We start from the raw sequence: 11,292 nt of genomic DNA, 5'->3' as shown, positions 1-11,292 counted from the left end.
AAGCCTAAAAATGGTTGATTGTTGAGTCTCATCTGAGTTAAGTTTTATTTTCTCCGTCATGAGACCCTCCAATCAGACGAGCAGCACGCGCTTCATGAGCATTTACGGAGGCAATCGTGAGCGAGCACAGACCGACAGACATCAACTGTGTGTAATAAAACAGATACCTGATGGCACAAAACATAAAAGATTCAGTGTGAAGACATAAAAGTACTGAGAGCTAAACATAAAGAGATTTGACACAGTTTGGTATTGGTTGGTGCAATGTGACCTCAGCTCGTTTGGAAGGAAGTTGGGCTCGTTTTGTTCCCTACTCTGGAGACGCTCCATCTTGGATGCGATAAAAGCAGTTACGGAAATGCAAATCAGCGGCAACACAGTTTGACGCAGCGTAACCAAAGTGTCAGTGCAGAAGCACCGTGTGTGTATTTGTGTGACAGTGCAGACTACTCACCAGTCAAAGAATTTTACATCCCTCCTTTCTTTACTCTCACTCCACAACTTTCAAATACATTTCTCCTCTGGTCAGCAGTGAGGCTAATTATCTTACTGACAACAGCGTGGTCTGCTCCTCCGTGGTGCTCTACACAAAGGTTTACAAGCAAACATGAAGATAAATCCATTTTTTAATCCCAGAAGTTTGAAAAACAGAAGCTGAGCTCTCCTCTGGCCGTCAGTGGCTCCGTGATTTCTTCATTGCTGCTGCAGAGGTCTGAGAAGCAGGAGTGATTCAATCCCAAATGTTTGAAACTTACACTTTGAGCTCCTCTTCTACCAATTAAGGATTCAGCATCAGAGTGACTCTCCACTAGCTGCAGTCTGCCACCAGCCTTCCCGCAGAGCTCACTGGCTCTTAGCAGCTGTCTGTCAGCTCTGTGTCTCAGCTCTGCCTGGTCCTCTCGGTCCTTGGCGAAGCTCTGCGATAGATCTGAATGAACACAACTGAAGATGAAGTTGAAAGTCAGTGCTGCCAAACTCCTGGGCTGCACATGTTGCTGATTAGCTGGACTCTGTTTAAGATTCTTTTTCTTATAATTCAGTTTTTTAGCAACATTTCCTGCAGGGTCTCACTGAAGGAATGTATAGACGCAGCTGCACTAGCAGAACAGCCAATGGGAACGCCCGGTCTGAGAAGACCTGTGATTGGTTTAAGTCTACTGTCAAGACCACGTGATTTACAATATGCTTAAAGGTTAGTCTTTCTTATGGTTTGTGTGTTTATGCACTAATTGGTGAATAAAGGGGGAAAAAATGAGAATGAACTGTATACTGAGGAGCTTAGTCGGCGTTTAGGATCAGCACCCTACAGGGCTCTTTATCATGTTTTATCTACCGCAGGGGCACTTCTCACCATTTAATATTTTCAGAAGATTTTGGAGATCCAAACCTGACAGTTTTGATCTGACCTCATTTTGTGGGGCGGCAGTACCTCAGTCTGTAAGGACTTGGCTCGGGAACCGAAGGGTCACCGGTTCAAGTCCCATGCGGACCAAAGTACAGAATGTGGACTGGTAGCTGGAGAGGTGAAAGTCCACCTCCTGGGCACTGCCGAGGCGCCCCTGAGCAAGGCAACCTCACCCCCAACTGCTCGGGGCGCCTGGCACCTCTCTCAGATGCATGTCTGCAGGTCCTGTCTGTGCATGTGTGGGTATTTCATGCCTGTGTATGTATGTACAAAAATATAACACAGTGAAAAGAATCTAATTTCCCCTCGGGGAGTAATATAGTATGCCTTCTTCTTCAGTTTGTAGGATTTAGAGTCATCTAGCAGTGATCTTGCAGATTGCCTCACCTCGCCCTGTGCTCATTCTAAGGTAAAGAAAGCACAATGATTCTTATTTTCAGGTGATAATACACTAGTGAAAACATACTTATCAGTGTTATATTTAACTTCTGCCATATTCTGACAATAAGTCCCCTTAAATCTCACACGCTGGACCTTTAAAGACTAAAGTTTCTTTATCTTAGTGGCATGAAAATACTTAAACTTGTCAATTCCAACCAAAGCTTCACCCTCCCAGTTGCTGCTTTATTTAATAAACCTCAACGCCTTAAAATATGAAAGCCCCTTTTCACCATTGTGAACATCTCAAAGTAATAACTCAGCATCAGAAAATAAGTCATTACTTTGAAAATGTGCGTTTTCTGTGTGTTTTGCTATATTAAGTCACCATTTTAATGTCTGACTCATGCAGTTAATTTTAAATAAATTTCAAGGGAAAATGAGTTATAGAACAGCTTCTCCTCTACAGTCATTTCTTCTATAAGGTCATCACTCAGTCACTTATCTTCCCCTCAGAGGCACCCCTCCCTCCAGTCACTGGTATCGACCACCTTTAATCTCACCATTAGATATACTCTAACAATTCTTCAAAATTATACAAAATATGTAAATATGTGGTCTCTGGCACCCTCTGATCATGAAACTGTTTCACACCAAATTCATTACAGTTATTTTAACATGAATTTAATTTATCACACACCTCTACAAAAAGACAGTGGTGTCTTTTGTCCACTAGATGTCGCCACTAGACTTATGTAGCATGTGTGGTGCATTAAAGTGCAGGTGTGTGTGTCATTGCAGTCTGCAGAAACAGGTGCAAAAACAGACCCTGGGGAGACAATCCTGTGACTGTCTCCCAGAGGTAAACATATGCATTAGAGCATTTTTCACTTTTAGTTTGTAATAATCCAGATTGGGTGATCTTTTTAATATTTCCACTAGGTGTCGTCATAGTCTAATATTTTCAAATTCTTCACATACCGTAGCAGTCTGTTACTGACCTCACCTTGTCTAAACCTGTCCAGCAGCTGTCCTCAGTTTCCCACCACCTCTTGTCAGCTGACGCCCATACTTATAAAAGTTGATCCGTCCCATTAAGTTTTGTTTTGTCTTTTACAGGTGAGAAAAAAGGTGCATTTTGTGTTGTGTGTCAGAATCGCCACTTTGAAAATGGATGATGTGTCTGAGCGTAACCGGCGGTGATCCGGCAGCGTGGACAATGTTGACGATGAGATCAAGTTCAAGCTAAAAGAAGACTTTAAGAAGACGACTGCAGACCAAGACCCTCATCGTGACTGGAAGACGATAACCTTCATCTCATCTAACATGATGAAAAGAAAAAAGACCAGGTAAGTCATTAATCATCAGTCAATGTAATGAGAAACTTTGTTAAAATATTGACTTACTTATCTCAAAATAATGAGGAACTTTTTGAGAAAGTTTCACATTATTATATGTAGTATATAATACATTATTATATATAGTTTCAAAAGCATTCAAACACAGGAAACATTCATTGGGTATGTTATTTTTAGGTCTGAGTCTGAGGAAGTTAATAATTATCTTTAATTATAGAGCGCTTTTCAAAACATAAGCTACGCATTTAAGTCAAAGAAATATGAAATGATTAGAGTTCATGACAAAACTGATCAAACCAATGGCAGTTTGTACTGTAAAAAAAACAAAAAGGATATTTCAAATCAGTTTATAAATGTAAGTAAATATTTAAAAAATGAATACAATTTGAAAATATAAAAATAACATTTACATTTTTGTTTGTAGCCTACATATTTCCATTTGACTTGCTTCTTCCTTTACAAATATGACACTGAGATAATTTAGAGACGATATGATATCAGAAGAAGAGACACAAACTAATTATTAATTTTGACTACACCCTACCATTCAAAATGTGTTATAATAAGACAATAATTACTACTGCAGACCTATTAGCTATCAGTCAGAGCTCTGTATATTAGATTATCCCCCCTTTAGATGAAACTATTAGTAATTATGAAAGCATGCTGAGTCCCACTGCTTCAAGTTTTACCAGAATGTCATGTTTAAAATCAGTGTAATGGCATGTGTGCAAAGGTTCATCATTACAAAAGTGAAAGAAGCACAATAACGTTTAAAATCCTGAATGACAGGTGGGCAGCAGAGACACTTTTCCTTTAATTTGTTGAGTCTCACAGAGAGCAGCTCTGAATGTCGGACAGATTTATGAATGAAATGAAGATGTTTGGGAAAGTCCCCCTCTAGTGGCAACAATTTGATTCACACATCAGATCAATTAAATCATCTGAGGCTCTTTGAGCTTCATTTAGAAAGAGATTTACTTCACTAAACTTCACTAGCAAAGTATTAAAATTAGAATACACTTGAAGTATTAGAAGTAAAGGAAATCACCATGCAGAATGCCTCATTTCACAATGATAAATATTATATTACTGGTTTATACTTAGTGATGCAATCAAGTACTGATCTCAGACACTTTATATACTGATGAGTAAATTAATCTAAAATAATACATCATGTTATATTAGTAGGACTTGAGTAAAACCTTAGTATAAAGTAGAACACAGTGGAAATAGTAAAATATAAGTACCTCAAAACTGTACTTAAATAGCCTTCAGTACTTGAGTAAATGCAGTTAATTTCATCACTAAGACATATAAGAATAATGTTATATAGGCCCCGAACAGTATCTGTAGATAGAAATCATTTATAGATTATGTTTAAATTATTATGAACACATTTTAGAAATTCTCAATTTATTCTACTTTACATTCCACTTTTTACATTTTTTAAAAAAAGTCACATTAACTGAAATTTAATTTGTGGTCTAAAATGTCCCCATTTTAATAAGAAATGTTATTATAATTTGGGAGAAATGAGTGTCCTCATCATTACATACAGGCTACGGTGTCATATATGCGCTTCTTTTGTAACGGGGGATGTCTCGAAATACCTCTGTCATGATGCAGCAACGGTATTCCCAAGAACATTTTTTTTCACCTGATTAAGTTTTTTTTTTTTTTTTCCAGAGCAGGAGACTAATAAATAGAGCAGGGAGGAGGGGAGACAGCAGAGATCCTCCTGTCACACAGTGGGACACGCACAGACAGACAGCCGCCACGCAACATAATCACCATGGTAGGTGGAGCGCGGTGCGGTGTCCATGTAACATGACCTGACTGCTGAGGGTTACAGAAGGGCAGCCGGGTTGATTTATTGAAGTCATTTTTAAAGACTATTTTATCGTTATTTATTTTTTAATTTTAGAGTTATTTTTACATCGAAAAGTAATTTTTAATACCTTTCAGAGATTTTCAGGCATGGATTGATTTTTTAACAATAAGATATTTTATTTTTATTTATTTTATTTTTTTTTTGGATTAAGTTGTGACAAACCTGATCCAGTGCGCGCCTCCTTGTCGTTGTCCTTGTATTGTCCTGTGTTTTCTCCATGTTTCCTTGCTGCGCCTCCTTGTCCTCATGTTCTCTCTCCTCCGTCCTTCCTTCCAGATGTTGGTATCTCTCTTTCCGGTGTTGCTGCTCACTCTGCGCGCGGAGCAGCTCGAGGGCGTCGCCTCGCCGTCCCTCACCTTCACGGACAGGGACCCGATCACCGGGAAGCCGCTGGAGTGCGACCGCTGTCCCCCCGGCACGTACCTGCGCGCACGCTGCACGGAGACGCAGAGGAGCGTGTGCGAGCCGTGTCCCTCGGGCTCGTTCACGGAGCTGTGGAACTACATCGGGAAGTGTCTCCGCTGCGGGGTGTGCGGACAGAACGAGGTGGTGAAGACACCGTGCACCGCAGACAGCGACTGTCGGTGCGAATGCAGACAGGGATATTACTACGAGGATTCGTACGAGATGTGCCTCCGACACAGCGAGTGTCAGCCCGGACAGGGAGTCCTCACTCAAGGTAGGTTGGACAGTCAAGTAGGGGAGAGCAGGGACTAGATTACCACACTGTCAGCTTGGTTTTTACACAGTAGGCATTATGAGTTATGCTTTTACCCAGCTTGATGTATTAAAAACAGGACTGAGTGATGTCTGCTGAGCTGACATGATGACGTCCACAGTGAAACGTCATGATTTGATTTGTTTTAAATTAGGATCTCTTATAGCTCAACAGGGGCCATTCTTTAAAGGGTCCTGGGCATAAAAACATCACTTAAAAAAAGAAGAAGAAAGAAAAGTAGAACATTTAAAACCCACAATAAACATACAGAGATCTACAATAAAACATTAAACAACAACAATCAAAACCCTGCTTCGTCTTTGGTCAGACATGATTTGCAGCTGTAGTTGTTCTCATATTGACTGTCTGTCTCTCAACAAATGGAGTTAACAAAAACTGTCATTGTGTTATATCACTACATTTCAGCTTTCATGATTTTATAGTCATAGGAAAGTTTCAGACCGACAGACACAGAGGGTCCCTGTAACCATAGTAACTTACTTACAACCCTGCTGGAGGGAGGGAGAGACGGAGACGCTGTGATGTCAGTGTCCTCTCTTACTGCCGTGATGTCATCACTTAGAAAGATGCTTTTTACTGCAAGATTTAAGTCACCCAACTCTAAATCACGAGTAGCTTTTTTAAAATGTTTTCTTTCTTTCTTTCTTTCTTTATTTTTTTTCCCAATTTTTGACACAAATGCTTCTAACCTGGACAAACAGAATAGTTCTGATATTACAGAAGTGATGTAGAGCTCTAGAGGCTTTTAAACTTAAATATTGGGTCCAACTGATGCTGGATTTGTGGGTTAAAAATTCTGATATTGATATATCAGCCAATCCAGTGATATTCATAATAAGATCAGGGCACTGAAAGCAGTAGTTTCACTTGTGTTTTTGATAATCAGCACAGTCAATAAAAAACACAAATAAAACAAGTTAAATTGACGAAATACTGCCTATAAAATGTAAAAATAAGAAAAAGTGCAAACAGTATCAATAATATCAGCCAACAGCTCCATCTGTCTGTCTCTGCTTTGATACAATGCCAGAAGAGGAAAGAAAGAAATCAGTGAACACTGTCTGGTTTTGCTGCAAGCCAAATTTCAAACTGAACTAAAATGGGCAATTGTATAATCTTTCATGCTTTTGGTCCTTTCATTTCTATAATTAACAGACAGTGTATCCTTTTAAACACATGGTATTGAAAAAATATTGAAGTATCCACACTTGAAGTGACCTACTGACCTCCTCAAGCTTCAAAAAGCTGATCATGCAGTCTGCGGCTTGCAGACATGTCAGAACAAAACATTTTGGCATTTCGTAACTGTATGTTAAAGATATGAGTCATCACAATGACAAGGAATCCCATAATACCCGCATTGCCTTGAGGTAGTCTATATTCTCTGCATCTCTGTGCATTTGCTGCTGCAAATGTTATTTCATAAAGTAGTTCAACTGAAAAAACCTCGATAAGAGACCCTGGTGTGTGTGTGCAGTTCACTGTTGTGATTTCTGAGGAGCCACAGAGTTGAGTTGAACAGCATTAGAGAGAAACAGATGTAAACACAGTCCATTACAGCAGCAGGATGTCTCTGGGTGACAGGAATGAGTTCTGACATGTCTTTGGCTGATGTTGACTGCCACTCAGAGGCCAACAGCAGCAACTACAGTTATTTTTACAGTGTTTACAACTTGAGAGGAATGATGATGAGTCCATTATGCAGCGGGAGCATTTTTAATGTGACAGGAATTTAATTTGGGGTCATTTGGCTTTGATTCAGAAGGGTCTGATGCACTGCAGGATAGTAACATGAACTACTGTTTTTGGTTCTTTTGAATAGCATGTAAATGTCTTACACATGTATTTCATGCATTTGGACAGAAAGAAAGTCTTTGAAGGGTTTTGTTTTCATCAGACTACGAAAAAACACATGTGGCCCTTATCCTGTTTCTAAAACAAATGCACATGTGTCCTCCAGGTACTGTAGACCAAGACACGGTCTGCTACACTTGTCCCAACGGCACCTTCTCCGACATCACCTCTGCTACCCACAACTGCACGGAGCACAAAAGCTGCAGCGCTGCAGGGTTGAAGCTGGTGCTGAGAGGCTCCAGCTGGCATGACAGCTTGTGCACAAGCTGCATAGACGGCCAATCAAAAGGTGAGATCTCTGCTTTATACAAGACAGAGAAGGTTGCCATGTTGTTGGTTACAGTGGTGATTTTGTTGTTCATTTTTGTCCAATTTACAAAAACAAACACACTTTAAATCACTGACACCTGTTTTCCAAAGCAACATGAATTTTTACGCCAATTTCCGAGCTTAAAAGAAGTCATCGATTAATATTATACATTTAAAGGGACGCTCCAGATTTATTTAAGTGGAGTTGTTTGAGGCACAATCCATATTAAGTGTGTTACCTACAGTAGATGGAGGTCAACACACGCCCAGTTTGGAGAAGCAGCAGGAGTACTGGTGTAGGAAACTAAACAATGCACTGCTGTAAAATCTGTTTAAGTATACACCATATTTAGAATATTTTCACTGCTTTACCTTGCTGTCAAACAGTCTTTTCCAAAGGGAAACCACCGATCTATAAGCCAAATATCACTCTCTTCAAACCAACCAAACTCCATAGGCAAAATCAGTCATTTTACCTCACAGAACATGGGAGTAGCTGGTCTACAGCTGTCAGTTAGTTTGTAATAGTGTGCAACTTCAGCATTTTAAAAGGTTACTTTTACAAAGTGACAGGACAGCACAAACAAACTATCTGATCAAAGCAGCAGTAGGCCAGCAGCTCCCAAGTTCAGAAAAGGCTGTCTGATGGCAAGGTAAAACAGTGAAAATATTCATATTGCAGATGCCACTCCAACAATAAAAAATAATCACTATCAATTTAAGTTTGCAGACTGAAATCTGAGATGCGGTTATCAATACAATGACTTGTCTGTGTTCACATTCAAAAAGATTCGTTGACATCATGTGGTGGATGTCATTTAGAGCTTTATTTACATTATTTATTTACATTATTGCCCTGTGGCAATGCAGTTACATATACGGACTATTTTCAAAGCTGTGTTCAACATCCAAGATTTGAAAGTCTAATAGAAATGTGGTCATCAGGGTGGCTCTGCTCCATGCCAAGCTGACAGTGTCATTTGAGAGACTGCTTTGCTCTCAGGCCAAATTTCTGATTATCTTCTTCTTTCCTTGCAGACGGAGCCGACTACCTCAAACAAATCCTCCCAGCTTTCTTTGTTCACCACAAAATTGCCATCAAGCGGCTGCGTCGCATCGTGCACAGGCTCCTGTCTGAGGACGCCAGACGACAGGGAGACACGTCGGGACTGAACCTCCCAGAGCTTCATCGACGCATCAACACGTGGGTCGCCTGTGCCACACCGGTGCAGATTCGGCAGGTTCCGGACGTGCTGATAAAAGCGGGAGTGAACGGCGCCGGTGAGAGGCTACAGAACAAACTGCGCAGAATCGACTCTCAACTCAGCGAGATGTGTCATTTCAGGAATGAGGTGGAAGCAGATTTAGGGTAGGCTGAGGTAGAATATAGCTTGTTCTAGGTACCAAAGAGTTTCAATATTCCAGGAATACAGTGCTACCCTGCGCTAAGATGCACTATCAAGACAGGCTTTAGTACTTTTAGGCATTAGTTAAAGGGGAATACAGTTAGATAGTTTATTTACTGATTTCTGCATCTATCTAATTAGCATTCCCTTCTTTTTCAGTGCATTTCAGTTTTTTGTTGTTTTTTCCTAAAGTGGACCAAAAGAGCCAAACTTGATTGTTTCACCTTAATTGAAATGACTTGTTGTCCTGTACAACCTCATTTTTTAAAAAAATAAATAAATAAGAATAATAATGAAGTAATGAATGTGATATTAAACTATGCCAGGCAACCTTTTGGAGGTCACTTTATGTCAGGTCAGGTGATAGAGAGGAATAATATAATATAATGTAAATAATAATGCAGCTCTTATATTGCTATAAAGTAGGAAAGCCAGTTTAATAAATATGTTGTTTTTGTTTGCTGGAGTACATTTCTCATAGATGTACCGATAAAAATACAAACACAACACACTTATGTGAATGTGCACCATTTGGTATCCAGTTGTAGTCTTTATAGTACAATTTGCTCAACTGAATGTCACACCTGAGTATCCAAAACATCAAATTCTATATTTTATTTTTGGGAGTGAAAACAGGAAAATGTGCACCATTGATACATAAAACTAAAATACCGGTATTACCCTTTAAAGAATAAGAAGTGTTGGCCTACAGTAATATCTACCTCTTCCTTTGTGTAGCACCGGTCCTGTTAATTCCAAAGGCTTGTGTAACGGCTCAATGTGAGGTGAGGTTTAATTTATTTTATTTATAGGGACGAGGTAATTTTTTTGTTACTTGAGAGGAGCAGGGTGGTTGAGCTCTTCTGTTTGCCATTCATTATTTTTATATATAGAGAATGAATAGAATTGTATTTAAGTGTAGCTGGTGCATGTGTGGCTGAATTGAATGACACTCAAATAAAAATGACTACAAATGCAATCAATGGTAGTCTTTTTTTTTTTATCATTTCATCATAAGAAACTCTGAGCTGAAACAACCAGGACATATGAGGTCAAACAATGAATCAGGTTTGCTGGACTTTTTAGATAATCATCTTTTAAAGAAAAGGAGGATATTTAGTCTTTTTCCTGCCATTATTTCCAAACCTTTGGGAAATTTTGTGCAGTTTCGTGCAAATTGTGACACCGTTCTTCCAACGCTGGTGTCTTCATGAGCTTTAAAGTCGCAGTGTGGAAACAACATGGTTGCTACAAAGGGTGTTTCAAGTTCTATCTACAGGGCAGAAGCTACTTTGGACAAACATGTCACATGGAGTTCCCCAAGGCTCGCTCCTCAGGGTTCTTTAATTTTTTACCTTATTTTATTAGGTCAAATTAGACAAATCATTAATCCTAATATGCAGATGACACCTAACTGTCTCTGCAGGAACACTGGACCAATAAGTGATTGGATGTTCATGTGCTCCTCAGATGATCCATTTCCAGAGTTGGAAAGTTGTTCTTCTGACATCGGTGTGTCTGGGCTGTCAGTTGGCTGAAACTTGCATTCCAGTTTTCTAAGACAAATTAGTTTTGTTGCAGAAAAAAATATAGGTCAACTTTATTGTCACTCTGCAGTACAAAGTACCGTGAGACTCAGTCTCTGGGTCTCGCAAATTTATCCTCAAAGTGTGACTTTGATGCTGATGCTGCGTTTTTAGCAACAAGGTAGCTAGCTTGCTAGCTTTTGCTGCTGTATTACTGATCTCTCTGAAAACAGACTGTTGTTTTTCACACCTGCCAAAATCATTTATCTTCTCACTTGTACCTGCAAGTTCTTGTACTTTTTATCACAATGAGTCTTGTAGTGGCATCAGATATTATATTCAGATTTGCCAACCATCCAAAGTTGCTGGAAAGACTTCTTAGTTGAGCCAAACTGAGCATTGGCCTTCCTTAGTTGAGATGAG

The 11,292-nt window shown here is 39.6% G+C and overlaps 1 protein-coding gene across 1 annotated transcript; it reads left to right on the top strand.

Moving 5' to 3' along the window:
- Nucleotides 1–5,164: 5,164 nt before the first annotated feature.
- tnfrsf11b (tumor necrosis factor receptor superfamily, member 11b) lies at nucleotides 5,165–9,605 on the top strand. The gene is made up of 3 exons (XM_084739523.1): nucleotides 5,165–5,714; nucleotides 7,735–7,917; nucleotides 8,976–9,605. The coding sequence occupies exons 1-3, from the start codon at nucleotides 5,282–5,284 to the stop codon at nucleotides 9,308–9,310; spliced, it is 951 nt and encodes a 316-aa protein (XP_084595649.1). The 5' UTR covers nucleotides 5,165–5,281; the 3' UTR covers nucleotides 9,311–9,605.
- Nucleotides 9,606–11,292: the final 1,687 nt, after the last annotated feature.

Source organism: Lutjanus erythropterus, chromosome 16, assembly GCF_056507025.1.
Source record: "Lutjanus erythropterus isolate fLutEry1 chromosome 16, fLutEry1.hap2, whole genome shotgun sequence".
NCBI lineage: Eukaryota > Metazoa > Chordata > Actinopteri > Lutjaniformes > Lutjanidae > Lutjanus > Lutjanus erythropterus.
The sequence above is the reverse complement of the archived record's forward strand: the minus strand, read 5'-3'. Positions and strand labels throughout refer to the sequence as shown.